The following is a 16,841-nucleotide window of genomic DNA, read 5'->3' on the forward strand; positions in this document are numbered from 1 at the left end:
TCAGTGGAAGAGAAAATCGCTCTGTTTATTTTCTCGCCTCGAGTGAGGAGGATTTACATGGAAATAGAGGAAACACAGGGTGTTTCTCACTTGTTATTGAGAAATCTTCGTGCCTGAGTGGGCGAAATACAGAAACATTTTATTCACATTATTATAGCTTAAGTGGGACCCATCGGTTTGTCAACTGAGGGAGTAACTGTTCTTCCTGTAGACTAAGATTATTTGTATTATTTTGAGACACATGAACTGAAACACAAAATAGAGCACATTCGTCCTGGAAAGAAAAGAAATAGAAAGACCATGGAAACAACAAAAATAAATAGGTCTATATGCTGTAGGTGAGGAACCACTGAGAATAACACGGGTCTGCTCTCGGTGTCACTCAAGACTCTGGGGTCACTTCTTTATTTGGGGTCTCTGGGTTATTACAGGCAGGTTGCATTTCGAGCAACTGATTTGTTTGTGCATGTGGTCTATTATGGAAGAACACAAATCTAACCACAGCGAAATCTGTCTCCCACACTCGCCCTGTTTCTTATAGCAGTAACTGAAATTCTGCCGCCAGTAGGGGGCGCACTACCACTATCAACAATTGTATTGCTTTCTGTTGTATTTATTTGAATTCTATTTATAACAAATTTGAGAGGCAGTAAGTCATTTTCTTTACTATCCTAGATGTTCATCATCCATCTTATTCACCAGGGCATCACAAGACAAGCTCGGGGAAATAGACAACCGCACACAAATGCAATATGAAAGTTACCAAACAAACATGTAATTCGATCGTGAGGAATAAAAGGAAAGCAGTCAATTACCCACTCACAGGGAGATTCAGTACAGAAAAGCCTTCAAGATCAGAATGGATCTGAAGATAACCAGACCACCACGAGTCCCATCCAAGATGTGATCACAACTAGTAACTGTCTTATATATATTAAAATGAGTCATTTGTGCAGGTCAACAGAAAAAGTTCTAATTGTGAACTGGAAATGAAACAAGATTTAGCTTTGTGTTGCATTACATTCTGAAAACATGAAAAAGAAAATTGAAATTTTATTTGACTGGTAGGTTCACTTAATGTCGATTGAAAAATATGTTATCAGAAAAATAAAAAAAACATTAATTGGTAAACGCATAGGCAACAGAGCAGAGAAGACTTGGAGGAGTTACTCATCCAACCTGGCTACTGCCTATGTCTGATGTGATGAATAGAAATATAAAATAACACATTTTGTTTTTGAGAAAATTATTTATTACATGTTATTTGATACAGAGATATACAATACCACATGAAGTGCTCTTGAGACAGACCTATAATTTATTACATAAGCTGTGGCTTTACCTATATGAGACTTTAATATTGAGTCTATCCAATGAGAGCTCCACACTACACCACTATCCAGCCTGATAAAATATATGGGTTTACTTTTGAGTGTTTCTTTTTTTTTTCTCTCACTATCTAGAAGACTGGTGTGATTGAAAAGGCCACTTACTGATTGAGATTACAAAAAGTCCATTAATATTGGCCCTCCGCTTTCATAAAGTCAGTCGCATAAATATGATTGGTGCTTTGTGACATTTTTTTTAAGTGCAAAATGAACAAGTATAAAAAAATTGGAAAATACCCATAAAGCATTGTAAATAAAAGAAAGAGCCATGTTTAGTTAATGCTCTCTACATGAGATGATGTTTCAGACACTCCTCCGCCAGGCTGTAGTGTATGTGCAGTCTCCTGCATCTGTGAACCTGGAGCCTCGTGTTCAGCCATCCCTTTGTTTGCGTTTAGCCGGTCAGTGTTAGAGCTGGGTAGAAGCAAGGTGGAGGTGGCAGGGCTTGCAAAGCATTTTCCCATCTAAGGGATAGCAGCCGCGCTCATTGGGTTCAGGAGAAAGCTGGATGCCACAGACCTGCAAGCGATAAGAAACACGCGTCGACTGGTCAATAGAAATCTTTGTGTTTGTGTTTGTTTACTTGTCAGTGATCTTTTTTTTGATGATGTTTGCCTACCTCACATCTGTAGCAGTTCTCGTGGAAGGATTGTCCCAGACACTCAACGGTATAACTATCAGTACCGTCTTCTTTTGGAATAATTAATCTGTCACAGGCGCTGCAATTTGGGGCATATTTCCTTCATTGACAATGTTGTAGGGAAAGAAAGCACATAATTTTTTTTTAATACTTACATTTTATTCTGAGGCAAAAATGCAGAAAATGAAATCAGAGTTCTTCGGAAAAGAAAAAAAACACTGAAATAACTAGTAAAATCAACTTGAAAATGAATGAAACTGATCCTATTCGTGGAAGTATACAGTAGCTTCTACATCAACCGTGTGAAATGTGGATAGTTTTGTTTTTTTTCTTTCATTGTTTTTCATACCTGTAATAGTCCTGAAGGCAGTAAACCTCTCCAACTTCTCCTTGAGCAAACGCCTGTTCTCCAATCTGCTTTTTACATGTTGTGCAGGTGAAACATAGAGCGTGGTATGCTCGTTCAAGTGCGCGGATCACGTGATCTGTGATGACCTCCCCACACGCCCAACAGAGCTCCAAACTGGCCTGAAACACAAACACAGACAATGGTTGGGTTGTTGTTGTTTTTTAAACTGTTTTTATTCAAATGACAGACATTTTCAATTTAATAATCTTAATGTATAAGTGGACCTCATTGCAGTCAACTCAGAATCCTATCAAATTGCAGCATTGAACAATAACATACTGTACACGGCAATATGCGGTTATGGCATTAACGCTCAAACAAGTTTCACACGTTTAAATCTGGGTCTCTCTGCTGAACTCGTAAGAATGCATTTGAGATGATGGGGGGGGGGGGGGGGGGGGTGGCTGCAGCCCCCCCCCACCCTGAGCTGGATGTAGCTGTATAGAAGATGTATGGATGGATGATTATATCCTTTGCATCTTTATTAACGCACTCAATTGTGCTTTTGTATGTCCCTGCTGTCGTATCCGTTTACTTACTAATGACATTCTCTTCACGGAGACACAAATGTTAGACCATAAATCTCAAGTCAATTGGATGTTTATCCACTTGTCCAGACCAAAAAACAAAAGAAAGCATCAGTCGCTATTAGAAATGTGAAATACTAATAATTCATATGCTCAATAGTTAACATTCACAATGCACAGTTCTGTCTTATGCAGACATTTGTTTGTGTATTTGCAGCTCGTCTAACGCTCACTATCTCGAGGTCACGTGGAGTCGGACCTACCTGGTAGCATTCTTCACAGAGCGGGATCCCTGCCTTGTTGTAGTATTGTTTACCAGCCAGGGGGATGTGGCAAGACCGACACTGGAAGCAGCCTTCATGGTACGTCCTGTTCAATGCCTCTATCACAGGTTGAGAAAGAGCCACGGGCTTCCGACAGAAGCCACACACATCTGCAATATACACAAACGTCAGCCGTCAAAGCGTGTTGTTAAAAATGTGTGTCTGAATGAAAGATCATGGTACCTTTGATCTCTGGGCAGGTATCTTGGCTGCTTTTGTATACCCCATGAGATGGTTTATCCTGGTTTAACCCACTAGATGGTGTGCTTGTTTCTACCTGGAATTTTAAACAGAAAAAAAATAAAAAATAAAAAATTGCTGTTGTTATTGTGGGAAAATATACAAGCTCATTATTGGGTTTGGTCAAACAACTTACAAGAAATGCTCCATTCTGAACACAGTACATTTGCAGTTTTATGGTTTGGTTTAAAATTCCAGCTGAATGATGATGTGAAGTTATTTACAGGTCATATCAGATCAGTTGAAGGGCATGATTTCTGATGAATAAAATTAAAATGTTTCCAACACAGACAACAATTTGGAGATGGAATTAGGTATTTATACTTAGATTTTCTGGAGTCTTGCAAGAGCTTCTTTAACAATAAAACATATACTACTCCCAATTTTCATAAATACACTATCGGCTCAAATTTGAAGTATGATATACAGGGGAATGAATTATCTTGAAGCTGTAAAAACATGATAAAAGTCTCTCACAAGATATTTTTGAGAATATTAAATGTAAGACATAGTTTATACATGAACAATAGAAAGGAATAACAACAAACACGAATCACTAAATAACGAAAAAATCTTGCATATTTTCTCAGCATTTTCGCCCATGCATTATCAATTCATCACTGAAATTATGCTTTTAGATGGAGAAGAAAAAAAGTGGAGCAGAAATGTTTGCATACATTTCATGAAGGGCCTTTTTAGTAAATTTGAAAACTGTGACAGGCAGGTTCGTTCATTAAGGAAAATGTGAACGTTTTCCTGAAAGTGCATGACACATGGAAGAGAAATGTGTACTGATTGTCCCAGATAGTATTTGATTGTGTAAAAAAATATAATGGACTTAGTGTTATGATCGTGAAATTTTAAGGTGTCACAGCAATAGAAGTGTCAATACCATGGGCGGCTGGCTTGGGGTCACAAGGTGAGAAAAAGGAGTTTGTGCAGGACGAAGAGGTGAAAGTGCAGATGCTTCATGACTCAATGTTGAAGTCTGGGCATCGGGAGTAAATGGAGGAGGAGGAGGACACAACTCTGATGAGTAAGAAGAAACAGCAGCCACTCAGAAAGTCACTTCAGAAATACTAAAAAAAAAAAAAAAGAATTATACAAATGCAAATTATACAAATTATACAAAATACAAAAATTATACAAACTATACATTGAGTCACACTAGAGGACATTAACGTGCCTAACAATGATCCAAATCAAGGTAGAAGATCTCACCTTTTAATGCTGATAGAAAATGAAGGCTAAGTTTGTTTTTACTCCAAGTGGATGTGAGTAATCTGCCTCAAACTCACTTCCTTCTAATCCAAATCTCCAGGTCCTTTTTGATGAGTTTAATGATAATTTTCAACTCCAACCACGATTGATTCAAACTACTACAATTTATCTTGCACCATTTCTGGACCCTAATACAACTTTTGTCTTTTTCCCAGTGTTAAACCACTGTGATAAAGTCAGATGAGGATATGGAAATGAAAACACTCAATATAGTAGTAACGTTTCATTTGTAACGTTTAACATGAAATGTATGGACGCACCTCTTGAATAGAGGGGGTTCAAGTAATTCAAGCGTTGTTGGACATTTTCACATGCAGTGGGATTTTAATGATCACAATCCAGAGAAACGCAATGTCCATTAAACCATTATCATTCATATGTATTAGTCTTTAATATTATGTTTTTCATATATTTTGTGCAAAGTGGAGCTACTGCGATAACTGCATTTCTCATCTCATCTCATCTTCTTTAAGATTTTTTTTTTTTTTTTTTTTAATTAAATCAATCTTACCTGGAGCCTTTCTCTGGTCTTTCCAGTCTTCTTTTTGCAGTGGTGATTTTCCAGCCACAGATATGGCAAGTTTTGGTTCTGAAGCTTGGGTCAGTGCAGCTGCACGAGTCCGATCTCTGCTGTTGACTTTGCTGTGGACTTGTGAGTGTGCGTGCTCCTCCTTCTGCGGCCTGAAGGCAGGTGTGCCGTCACCTGGGCTGACTCTTGCCGCACCACTGTGCTGCTTGTCTCGAGCGAAGGCACTTTGAGCCTGAAGCGCAGGTTGCTGGTGAGTCACGGTGGCTCGGTGAGGTGACGCCAGTGTGATGAAGACGGAGGACACCATCCTCTTTGGTGGGGCTGCTGATGCCATAAATATTGAACCCCCACCCCCACCCCCACCCCCACCCCTACAACCTGACGGGAGGAAAAGATGACAGCTGTTAACGCACACTTGTGGCTACCTTCAGCTCCAGTTTTAAATTTGCACTCACGAGACTTAAAAGTGACACGAAAAACACATCACACATCCAAACACATCACTTTAACTTGCTGAGCAACAGTAGGGTATCAGGCGCAAGCATATAATCCCCGTGGTATTAACAAATTGCCTCCAGTCAGCTTTGTGGGAGCTTTCACTCTCACTTTGAAGAAGTATTTTCACACACTCACAGGATTCATTACCCATAATGAATGGTTTTGGGGGACAGGAAGCACACATATGAATTATCCCCTTCCTATAAACCCTCTCACAAAAGGCAGTGAGTTGACATGACTTACCTACAAGAAGATGTGGTTTGAAGGCAACTCTCTTCCTTTTCTTATCTCCTTTAATGGTATGTGTATCCAAACTCCTGGCTTATTTTCCCCTCCTATAAGCTGCCTCTGAGAGACGACTTAACTCCGATAGAGAGGGCAGCTATCTGCAGAAGGCCACTCCTTTTCCTTGTGCACCTCCCTCCCCGAGTTTCTCGGCCAGCGACCCCTCCTCCTTCTCTGGTTGAATGACAATACCAACTCCCTCTCAGCCGTAAAAGGTGAACAGCCAATCTCGGGCAAAGTGCAGTAAAAATGCATGACACATTCATTTACTATGAAAACTTGGCAGGCGGACACACACACACTTGCGTGCACGCACGTAGACACACAGCCATACTTGGTTATGCAACAGTTGTTCAGTCCTATCAAAAGCACACACTTACACATACACAGAATGAATTATACAATGCAGTGAAGTAGCCGTCTTCGGGGTGTTCGCCGTGAAAGAGACAAGCAGAAACACACACACAGCTTTTATCTGTCGGCACGCCAGCAGGATGTGACTATACCTGCATGCCTTTCCCCAGCAGCTCTTTATCTCAAATTGTCCTCTTTTCTCTCTCCCCTGTGCAGCTCTGCCTTATTGTTCTGTCAGCTTTATTTTCCCTACCTCCCTCATTGAGTCTGCCTCCTTTTTTCTTCTCCCTCTTTCCCTTTTCCCTTCCCCCACAACATTATATTACTTTAGCCTTGACTCACTATCAGTGTCTCATGGCTTTTGCTTCCATCGGGCCCCACAGACGTCCAAAGCAGAGCCCAACTGTCTGGTTACATGAGGTGGACTTCGCCAGTGAAGCGGCATTACAGTGCAATGAATCGAGGCATTGTGCAAAAGGGGAGATGTTAGTATATTAGGAGAGGGGGGATACTGAGTGAGTGATGTCTGTGGGAGCCATGAAAAAGTGGCTTTGTTATGTTTGCAGCTCTCTACATCAGTGGGTCGCTGTGATATCAGGTCTGCTGATCAGCAAATATTTGGGTTAGTTCCTGGAGCCAAAGCCCGTGAGGTTCCCCTCCTCTCCCGGAAGGCTTAAAACAAAAAAAAAGAAAAAGAAAAGAAAGGTGGATGGAGCAAGCGAGCAGACGTGGAGATAAACGTTCCTGGTGAATGTGGGTCGGCATGAGAGAGGAATGAGGTGCGATGGTGTGGAGAGGGTTAACAGGGGATGGCTATGCAGGACGGTGATGGGGGTCTCTGTTGTTCCACCTCTCTGGAAAGGAATGCTGTAGTGATGTCAGGGCTGCAGGAGGGAGCATGCCTACTGATGACACAATCCACAGATCTCCTGACTCCGCCCCCCCCCCCCCCCCCCCCCCCCCAACGCAGCCACAGTCCTTATGAAACTCTCTGAACCTCCTTGCTGCTCCTGACAGCGGGACAACAATGGAAAGAGAAGGCAAAGAAGGAAGCGACAAGAAAAACAACGTCGCATTGACGAACTTAGCTTTAGCTGATGAGTGATTTTTCTCTGTGGCTGCAGGAGTCAAATGGCGACTATTCAGAGAGAAATGCCAAGCCGTCTGTTTATCTCAGTATTCCTCTGGAATTACTGGAATTATGTCAACACGGAAAACACTGGTTTGCTTTGAAAGATTTGCAAAAGACGATTGTAACCTTGAGACAGCAGGAAATCCGAAGCAACGGGGGAGTGGGGGGGGGTGGTGGGGGGGGGGGGGGGGGGGGGGGGGGGCTTTGTCACAGCATGACTGTAAAGTAAAACTATAATTTAAAGACTTTACTGACTCATTTCTCGAATTGAATTCACTAGATGTGTACTAGAGACCGATTAAAATAGACAATATTTAAAGACTTATCCGATGTTAAGAGAAGCACAACAATAGTTGTGTTTGTAAATGTGAAAAACATGAGGAAGTCTGGTTTTCAACCAAAAATGTTCATTTTGGGTGAACAAAAGGGTTGGGGGAAAACTGTGTTAAAAGAGAGCAGACAAGTTTTAGTGACAGAGTAGACAGATAGTAAAATGAAAACTGTCCACAATAATATGTTTATTGACCTCTGTGGTTGTCTGTGACCTTCGATGGAGTTTGTTAATTAACGGCTTTTGTCAATCTTCTTCTGTGACGGAAGCTCTCATGTTTTCTCAACCTGGTTTCTTCATCTTCCTGAAAGGAATCCGTGACACAAGGATGAACTCATATTGAATACAGAACAAGGGAAAAGTAACAATCAAGGAGGAGCGGGTATAGTTTTCTGGCGAAAGGGCAGATTTGTAGGCACCTTCAGTACTTTTTGCAGCAGGTCCTGCGAGGGCAGCATGCAGACCCCTTCTCCCAGGAAACTGACGAGGACGTGGAGGACATCAGACCAGTTGCCCACGGTCAGCATGAGCACCAGCAGGCCTCCAAGTCTCACCACAACTGTGTGGAAGAGGGCCTTTGCACCAGGCTGCCGTTGCTGATTCTCTGAAACAGGAGCATAAAGACAGAGCTACTATGATGCCATCATGTCGTGTGCGTGCTTGTTTTCAGAATTACAAGGTTAGACATATTTCATTTCAGTTTTATTACCAGTAATTTTGGTCTGCCTTTTTGTTTGTGTGTTAGTATTACCACCAGGACGTCTTTCATTACGCTGTCTGCCGTGCCCGAAGATGTCTCTTTTACTATTCGTCTGACCAAACTGGCGTCATCTCAAAGGGATTACTTCGGACATTCTGAGAACTGTTTTTTTCCCCCCTGCCCTGACCCTCACCTTGAATATAGAAAAGAAGCATGGAGTAACAGAGTGTCAGCGGAATCCAGAACTTCAGAGCATCCTTCTTGGACAAGAAGTGGTCATAAACGGTCGAGGTGGCGGCCAAAGCTGCAAAAGCAAAAGCCACGATAACCGCTCTTCGCAGCGAGCCCAGTATGGTGTGTCCTGAGGTCTGCAGGGTGATGCACTTCCCACAATACAGCTCTGTGCTGTGCAGCGGGTAGAGGCTGGCAGCATGGCTCCACAGTCTGTGGCAGAGGCCTGCCAGTGCCCAGCTGAGGGCAGCAGCCAGAAACAAGCTGAAGGAGCTGTGTGGAGCCCCCTGGTGGAGGAAAGCCAAAGTGCACGTAAGGCTGCAGCCCAGAGAAAATTGGCTCTGGATGAGAAGAAGGTCCAGGCCTCTGCTGCTTCCATCCTGAAAACAGATGCAAACATATCAGCACAGTACCAGCGAAATGTTGGATAAACACATACAGATGAAAAACAAGCCAGAAACACTACAGAGATGACTGTTTTTTAATGTTTCCCGGTATCTGTGCTTTGAGTATTCATTTTGCTGACACCTTTTTCTTCAACCCCACACTTTAGAATAAGTCTGTTTTAAAATAAATCCGTAAATTTACATTATGTGAGTTTAATTTGCAGTTTGTATCGAAAAAGAATTAACACCTTTTTCATAAAAGAGTAATTTACCAGCATATGGATGAATCAAGACTCAACCAGAGCTCAACATAAATGGACAAGCAATGTTTTATGATTCTGTATTTGATTTTAGGAAGAAAAATAAAAGTCTATTATAGGCTTTGACCAAATTATTCAAGGAGACAATATGCGGGTCACCAATCCATCACATAGTGAGCACAGAGAAATTCACTAAGAGTCGCCAATAAGTTTCAAATAAATGATTTGGAACGTGGGAAGAGAACAGAGTATCACCACGCTCAGTGAGATCATGCAAACTCCAGGACATGAAACCTCCCACATTTCTCATTAATGGCCAGTTTGCTTCACCACTGCATCCATTACAACAGGCACGACATCTCCAATCCAGAATCCAGAAATAAGATTTAAAACTAGATAAAGGTGACGTGTTACTGTTTGCCCAGTGGAGGAACTCACCAGACCTTTTGATGCCCAGGCAGAAACCACTCTGAGCGAAAACTCCAGTACAATAAAAGAGGAAACCCTCGAGCCCACCAAAGACAGGAGGACTGTCAGGGACAAGAAATGGAAAGTTGATCTCCAGGAGCCTCTCTGAAGACCAGCCGGGGAGGACAACCTCTGTTTACTCTCATTTTCTCTTTGAGAATAACTGAATAGAAAGAAATGGGGAAAATAACTTCAGTGCTCCTGAAAATCACAAATCTATCCATGTTTTGTTAAAAGGAAAATGCACCTGCATGTTTGAATAAAGTTGTAAACTCTCATCAGGCTGCACAACACCGTTATTCCACATGCACCCACAACACCTTTAAAAATAAAAAATAGTGAACATCAAAACACATGAAAAAAAATAGAATGTATTGCAAAAGTGCTGTAAAATTAAAAATATCAAAGTGAAGCAATGAACTGACCCTGAAGAAAGCAGTTGACTGGGTTTGAATCAAAGGGAATCCAATCATTGAATTCTACAATCCAGTAAAGAAACATCTTCAGTTTTCAGTATTTTGCTGAGATGTCATGCTCCAACAACTTGATATCTGTTTAAAAGCTCCAAGTATGGTACCTCTGATTTTCTGTTTCTCTTGAAGACTTTACATTGCCTCAGTTTGTCAGATCTGAAAGGGCTCCATCGCTTTAAAGGTCCAAAGGTTGGGTTCACTGTGGCTACAGTCATCAGTTTAATCATTCCCTGATGAAAAAGACTGAAAGTCCACTGTAAATGATGATTACGTTACACAAATCAATATGAAAACATGCCGAAGGCTGTTGCATAAGAGGGATTTTGAAGACGCATCGCTTTAGTTCAAAAAGGATAATAGAAACACTATTTCTTAGAAAAACATTTTTATTGCTCACATTTAGGTTAAAAGGGGCTTTAAGCACCCGGAGATGAATTTTCAGAAAACAAAAAACCACAAATTAAGTGCTGTTCCTGGTTTTACAGTGGGTCATGGCAGTAAATGAGGAAAATATACCATCCATACTTTTTTATCATCAACATATCATCCATAAAAAGAACAAACAAGGCAACGAGGATTAAGCATTAATGTTCAATAAATATTGCAACCATGTTGGATCACCAACATGGAATAAAGAGTTTATTTTAATGATTTAAACACTTCCTCAAGTAGTCTGTCCTTGCAAGCCGATGTTGAAAAAGTCACAAGGTAAATTCTAACTTAATCGTTTGAGGTAAGTAAAGGTCAAACCTGAACCGTCTGAGTCACCTGAAGGAAAGTCTTTAAACCACCTTAAGAGATTGTAGCATTAAAATCTTGATGAAGTGCTTAAGTGTTTATGCATCTTCTGTGCTTTTTGAATCAGAACGAGTCTCAGACAAAGCAGGAGTTTGATATTTGCATCGAAGGTTGAGTGAGAAGAGAGCTCGAGAGAGATGGTGTTCATGTCTGTAGGATAACTATGAAACCGTGAGCTCAGAATAAAGACTGGGAATAGAAGGAAAACACACCAAGAACCTCAAAAACTTAGAAATGTACATGTTTTGTCACATTCGTTTCTGCTGTGAAGATGCTGGTGACGTGACTGAATATTTCTTTGCTTTAAGCAGAGAAACATTAGACTTTAGAAAGTTACTGTCCAGCAACTCGCGAAGCAGTGAAGTGACATTATAAACCTTTACTCCTAGGATGTATCAAATAAACAAATGTTCACAAGCTTCATCAGTGCTGGGATTGCCGTTTTCCTGTTTCCACTGTTCCTCAGCCTGAGGTCCATTGTTACCACACCGATATGAAAGCAGTATCGACATTGCCATATTAAAGAAAGTGCATTTCCAACAGGTCTCAGTTTCTGCCTTGAAGGGACTTCTTCATTGAATGGAGGCTTGTTTCTACGTCGTTATCTGTGACCAGTCATACGGGCGTTCAGTGTGTGCGCTGGTGGTTCCGCTGCCTCCTTGGCTCTAGTTGTGATTCACTGCCTGTTGCCTCAGCAGGTCCCAGAAAAGCATGCTGAGCACAGTGTGGGGGGCCAGTCGCAGGAAGACGGGGCCCATGCCCTTATACAAGCCCAGCGGGCCCTCGGCCTGGCACACTTTGAGCATACAGTCGGAGAATCCGTTGTACAAACACCCCTACAAAGAAGATGGGAAAACAAGGCTTTACACTTAGGGAGTCAACCATGTTGGTGATAAAAATGGGTGCAGTCACCAATATGATGAAGCTCATTCAAACTCACCCTGCGAAACTTGTCAACCGGCTGGTTGTAGAGTCGTGTGCTAATGACGTCAAACGGCGTCATGGTGACGGCCACAGCAACTCCACTGATGGCGGCCGCTATCAATGCCGTGAGCCAGCTGTTTGGACTGAACCACTGGAGGAGCAGACAGAAGCCGGTGACTTACAGACTGAAGGCTGCCGAGTTAACCAGGCTCTAAAAACGGGGGCCGTATATGGCGTCTACCTGGGAATGTGACACCCAGTCCTTGGCCGAGGTGAACGTTGCCAGTTGAGCAGCTGATCCCACCATCACACGAGGCACCGCCCCATTCACACCCCTCCAAAGACCAATCAATCCTTCTCGTCTATAGATGGAAACAAAGGCATCCGACACCCCCTGAACGGGAAGAAAAACAAACACGAGTGTGCAAAATTGGTGGACAAGTATTTAAATGTATGCATGCATGTTCAAAATCAGGAGTAAATTGGGTGTAGCTGTGAAAGGCTACAGCGTTACACTGGAATACAATAGGAATCGATATAAATCAATGCGTCCAGATTAAAACACTGTAAATATTCTTCTGGTTTTCATTTTTCCTTTCATAAAGCATTGAAAAAAATTCTTTAATTGAATATACAGAAATAACACAAATTCAGCATCTCCTAATTTTGTCTGCAGTTAATGCATATTTTTACTGTTTTGTTAGTAATGAAGGTGCTGAATTATAATTCATGCATATATTTTTTTCTTTACGATTTTTCTTTTGAGGAGTTTATTCCACAGAGTTGTAACAGATCCTCCACAGGTCCTTATTGGACCACAAGCTGCATGTATGAGAGACTCCCGCTCGAAAACTTTCATGTCTTGCTCAATTTTCACTTTTATTAACCAATGCTATTAATCTGAGCTAATTCTGTTGCCATTTGGTTTAAAACATTACTTATCTGGTAATTACTTGCACCAAGAACAACAACCACCTTACTTGTTTCCTCACACTGGTTCCTTGTTAATTTTATTATTTATTTATTAGGATTTAAAGTACCTTGTACCTTCCAAACTGTCACTGCTTGACCTGGCACTTCCCCTGCAAACCACTCAGATTAGTGGCTGAAGCTTTGTTGGTTGCACCACGTTCACTGTGGCGTTCGAAGTGTGACTAAATATTTGTTAGTTTTAAGCACTGAGAGATTTGATCTCTTTCCATCCCTCTATTGTAACACTGCTAAGACAAGTGTCAAATAAATTAAGGGGACATCCTACCATGTGGTTATGTTGGTGACCAACTGCAATCGCTTCCACAGTTTGAGCCTGCAGGTGTGTCTTCACCTGTGGAGTAGAAACAGACACTTAAAAAAAAAAAAACGTTTGAACTTTTTCTATATACTCCCTCAATACAATTCCCTGTGGCAAAAAGAAAATGTTAGTCACGGCAAACCCAGGATGCCACGAAAGTCAGACAATATTTAAACGTGACACCAGGACGAGTTACGCAAGAGTTACAGGTGACACTGCTAATTATCACCAGGTACGAGTTACATAACCCAGAGACAGCCAGGAACTGTTCAAAGTCTGGTGATTCATTTGCACCAATAAACCAAACTGTTGTTTTCTATTTAGCATGCGCGAAGAAAGAGAATTACTCTGTGTCAAGTTGATATTGCACTGTCGGGAAAAAAGAAAGCCAAGGTCCTTTCCATTTCTATCTTGATCTCATTGAAGAAATAACCTTCATCCTATTTTCTTCCATCTCTGCCAGCAGCACGCAGACGAGCCACAAGACTGTATAGAGCAGCAGTAGTTGGCCTGAAGCGGTTTGCAGGGTATATTTAGTGACATCAATATTGACGAACATGTCACCACATATTGGTTTTCCATGACTGTGCAAAAAACAGTTGATCGCCTAAATGAGTATTGACTCAAGGAGTCAGACAGAAATGAAAACATCACTGCAGTCAATTAAACAGCAACGAGCACAGTTCACTCATTAAAAAGGTACCATAAATGATGACACAGGGAAGAAGCTGGTGTGAATGTGAAGACATGTCGAGAAAATAAACACCAAGTTCTGCAGGTGGTGCCTTGATGTACACCGAAATAAATGCAATTCTATTTAAATGCAAAGGAAGGACAGTTGGATCTGTGAAATACAACTCATTATCAAACTGAACATTTAAATTGCTCGAGCTCAAATCGACGATTGACCTGGCCTCGCTAAGCACACGTGCTTCACTTTGCAGCACAAATACTTGTGCAGGACTAAAATAGATGAAAGACATTGGACACTCCTTTGAAACAGAGCTGCCGGGGTCTTGTTTTTGTTGCTCCGGTCAAATGCAGAACCTTCAAAATCCACCCTGAATTTGCAGCTTTACAGGTCAGCTTCTTTCCCTTAATGGTGTCTTATTCAAAGTGAAGTTTTTCATTATTATTACTATTATTTTTAATCAAAGTAACCTTCACTCCAAAAAGTTAAAGAACAAGGTCGCACTCTGTATAGCACTACCCATATGCCCTTTGAAAAAGGATCAAACTGTTCAGTGACGACAACTCACAAATTACATTGATTCATTTTAAATCAATGTATAAAATTGTACAATTATTCCACAGCAGGTATACAGAACAGAAAGGATATTTCTATGCCAGAAAAAGCTAAACTTGGGGGGATTCCCATTGGATTCTTCTCACGTCACTTTGTTATGAACTTTAAAAAGAACTTTGCACTGGATGGAAATGTCATTTCCTCACAGTGGATTAATTTGACCGTGCGTGTCCTTGGTGTGCTGTTCTCACAATATCTCGATACACGAGGAGGACCAGAGAAGGAAATAAGAAACATTGTGAATACGTAGTATCTACTTCCGTTTTCCCAAACACTAAACTTTTTAGATTTACTTCTTCAAAGGACTGAAAGAGTGAGAGCAATGTGTGACAAATAGTAACAACTCGAAGGTAGAAAGCACAAGAAGTGAATTTAGTTGGCAACTCGTTTAAAAAGCAAGCCGTTAAGTTTAAGTAACATGAAATGTCAGCAAAAGTGTCCGTTAAAATGTTTCATATTCTCAGAACCATGATTAAAGAGCAGTGTTTGTCAAATCTGCTCCTGCACTGCACTTTGTGTTTTGGATGTCTTCTTTCATCCGACACGTTACACTGACGTAAACGTCTTGTCGTCAATCTGCACAAGCTTTGTGAGACCCCCCAATTTATTTGAATTAGAGCAGAGAGAGATGACTGAAACCTGAAACTCTCCTAGAGAGCACATTGAATGAGCATCACTTTAGAAGGGCTCACAAGAAAGAGTTTACTCACCAAGTAGGCAGGGGAAGCGATAAAGGCACCCAGGGCTCCGGCCCCTGCCCCTGACAGCAGGCTGCCCCCGTGGAACGAGGTAATACCCAGGGCATCGCAGTAGGAGTACGAGCCCAGCCTCACCCCGTTCATCACGGCCTGGTATATGAGCCCGACGGAGAGGCCCTTCTGCAGGCCCCGCAGACCATCCGTGCGCCCCACCACCCAGAGGGCCTGCAGGACTCCCCGGTAGTGTCTCTGGTAGGATCCGCGGGCGCGGAGTTCCCCCTGAAGCTGCAGACGGGTCTTCACCACCTCCAGGGGATTGGTAAACACGCAGGCCGCACAGCAGGCCACAGCGCCCAAGCCGAAGTCCAGAGGAGGCCACACGGACCGATGTGCAGGTGAGGGACCGACCACGCCCCGGGGTAGTGGAGACACAGTGGATGTCATCCCCTGCAGAGGCTGGTCACCAAATACTGACTGTTGGGGTGAAGCTTTCAATAGCTGGGCACCAGTCATCCCTGAGAGGTGATCCTTAATTAGTGCTGACAGCCTTTTTTTTTTTTTTTTTTGGGTTAAAGTGCAGTGACGTTATGTGTGTTGTTGGAACAGTTTAGTTAAGTCACACAACAATGACTGCATGCTTCTCCTCGGGACACTGGAGGATCCGGCGCCTGTCCTCTTCAGTGACTTCTGTTAGCTTCCTTCACTGTCAGTCTGTTCACATGTGGCAACTGCAGGATGGAAAATCCATTCATATGAGTCACCACGATTTAATTGCAATCCAAGCATAATTGTAAGAGCCAAACCCTAAAAGCCAACATGGCTGGGCCCGTAAAAACCCGTTGAGATACCACCCCACCCCCTCTGATCTTTAACTTTAAATGTGATCCAAATGTTCAAAATTAAAATGCAAAACAACAACAACAAATAAACCCCCTCATTTAACACCACAATGCACATGTCCCCGACAGTCACACATATAAAACTACAAACACACGCGCAGAAAACAGATTTAAAAGTCTTTTTTTTTGTTTGTTTGTTTGTTTGTTTTGTTTTCTCCTCGGCTCTACAACATAAACTCACGGTGCTCAGTGATCCCGGCGCGGCTCCATTCTTCCTCATCTTCCCCGATCATTGTAAACATGTGTCCTCAGCACATTCATTGTCAAAGTGCCCTCCCTCCGCCTCGGGTCACAGCCAATGCTGTGCGCGCGCCGCCTGCCACCTCACCACATCCCCCGAGGCTGCCGCCAATCACGCGGCTCCGCGGCGCGCTGCCCCCCGCCGCGAGCCAATCAGCGCTCTCTGGGTAAAAGGTTACGGTTTGGCCGGCTGGGAGCCGAGAGGCTGGCGAGGGACTGACCCACTGAGG

At 42.4% G+C, this 16,841-nt stretch overlaps 3 protein-coding genes across 3 annotated transcripts; all 3 read right to left on the reverse strand.

Moving 5' to 3' along the window:
- Positions 1 to 1,276: 1,276 nt before the first annotated feature.
- fblim1 (filamin binding LIM protein 1) lies at positions 1,277 to 5,676 on the reverse strand. The gene is made up of 7 exons (XM_080495853.1): positions 5,320 to 5,676; positions 4,420 to 4,556; positions 3,471 to 3,564; positions 3,228 to 3,397; positions 2,378 to 2,556; positions 2,008 to 2,128; positions 1,277 to 1,907 (listed from the first exon to the last, which is right to left on the reverse strand). Exons 1-7 carry the CDS (start codon positions 5,669 to 5,671, stop codon positions 1,797 to 1,799), a joined length of 1,164 nt encoding a protein of 387 aa, XP_080351979.1. The 5' UTR covers positions 5,672 to 5,676; the 3' UTR covers positions 1,277 to 1,796.
- Positions 5,677 to 5,708: 32 nt separating this feature from the next.
- Positions 5,709 to 11,731, reverse strand: LOC308129475 (transmembrane protein 82-like; the record flags this gene model as incomplete). The annotated part of the gene is made up of 7 exons (XM_080495419.1): positions 5,709 to 5,715; positions 8,225 to 8,241; positions 8,357 to 8,541; positions 8,831 to 9,248; positions 9,953 to 10,145; positions 10,230 to 10,302; positions 11,710 to 11,731. The coding sequence occupies 7 exons, from the start codon at positions 11,729 to 11,731 to the stop codon at positions 5,709 to 5,711; spliced, it is 915 nt and encodes a 304-aa protein (XP_080351545.1).
- On the reverse strand, positions 10,830 to 16,660 carry slc25a34 (solute carrier family 25 member 34). Its single transcript, XM_080495921.1, has 6 exons — positions 16,553 to 16,660; positions 15,485 to 16,200; positions 13,436 to 13,501; positions 12,419 to 12,571; positions 12,194 to 12,328; positions 10,830 to 12,089 (listed from the first exon to the last, which is right to left on the reverse strand). The coding sequence occupies exons 2-6, from the start codon at positions 15,983 to 15,985 to the stop codon at positions 11,919 to 11,921; spliced, it is 1,026 nt and encodes a 341-aa protein (XP_080352047.1). The 5' UTR covers positions 15,986 to 16,200; positions 16,553 to 16,660; the 3' UTR covers positions 10,830 to 11,918.
- Positions 16,661 to 16,841: the final 181 nt, after the last annotated feature.

This window comes from Blennius ocellaris, assembly GCF_963422515.1.
Source record: "Blennius ocellaris genome assembly, chromosome: 4".
In the NCBI taxonomy this organism is placed as follows: Eukaryota; Metazoa; Chordata; class Actinopteri; order Blenniiformes; family Blenniidae; genus Blennius; species Blennius ocellaris.

Bases quoted from the DNA above. Each gene is read 5' to 3' on its own strand.
- fblim1 (XM_080495853.1), bottom strand. From the start codon at position 5,671: ATGGCATCAGCAGCCCCACCAAAGAGGATGGTGTCCTCCGTCTTCATC. The intron at 4,557-5,319 runs GTAAGATTGATT...CTTACTCATCAG, and splicing joins AGACCAGAGAAAGGCTCCAG to AGTTGTGTCCTCCTCCTCCT. The intron at 2,129-2,377 runs GTATGAAAAACA...TTGTCAATGAAG, and splicing joins TGCCTTCAGGACTATTACAG to GAAATATGCCCCAAATTGCA.
- slc25a34 (XM_080495921.1), bottom strand. From the start codon at position 15,985: ATGACTGGTGCCCAGCTATTGAAAGCTTCACCCCAACAGTCAGTATTT. The intron at 12,572-13,435 runs GTAGGATGTCCC...CTTCCCGTTCAG, and splicing joins GTCACCAACATAACCACATG to GGGGTGTCGGATGCCTTTGT. The intron at 12,090-12,193 runs GTGAGTTTGAAT...TCTTCTTTGTAG, and splicing joins CGGTTGACAAGTTTCGCAGG to GGGTGTTTGTACAACGGATT.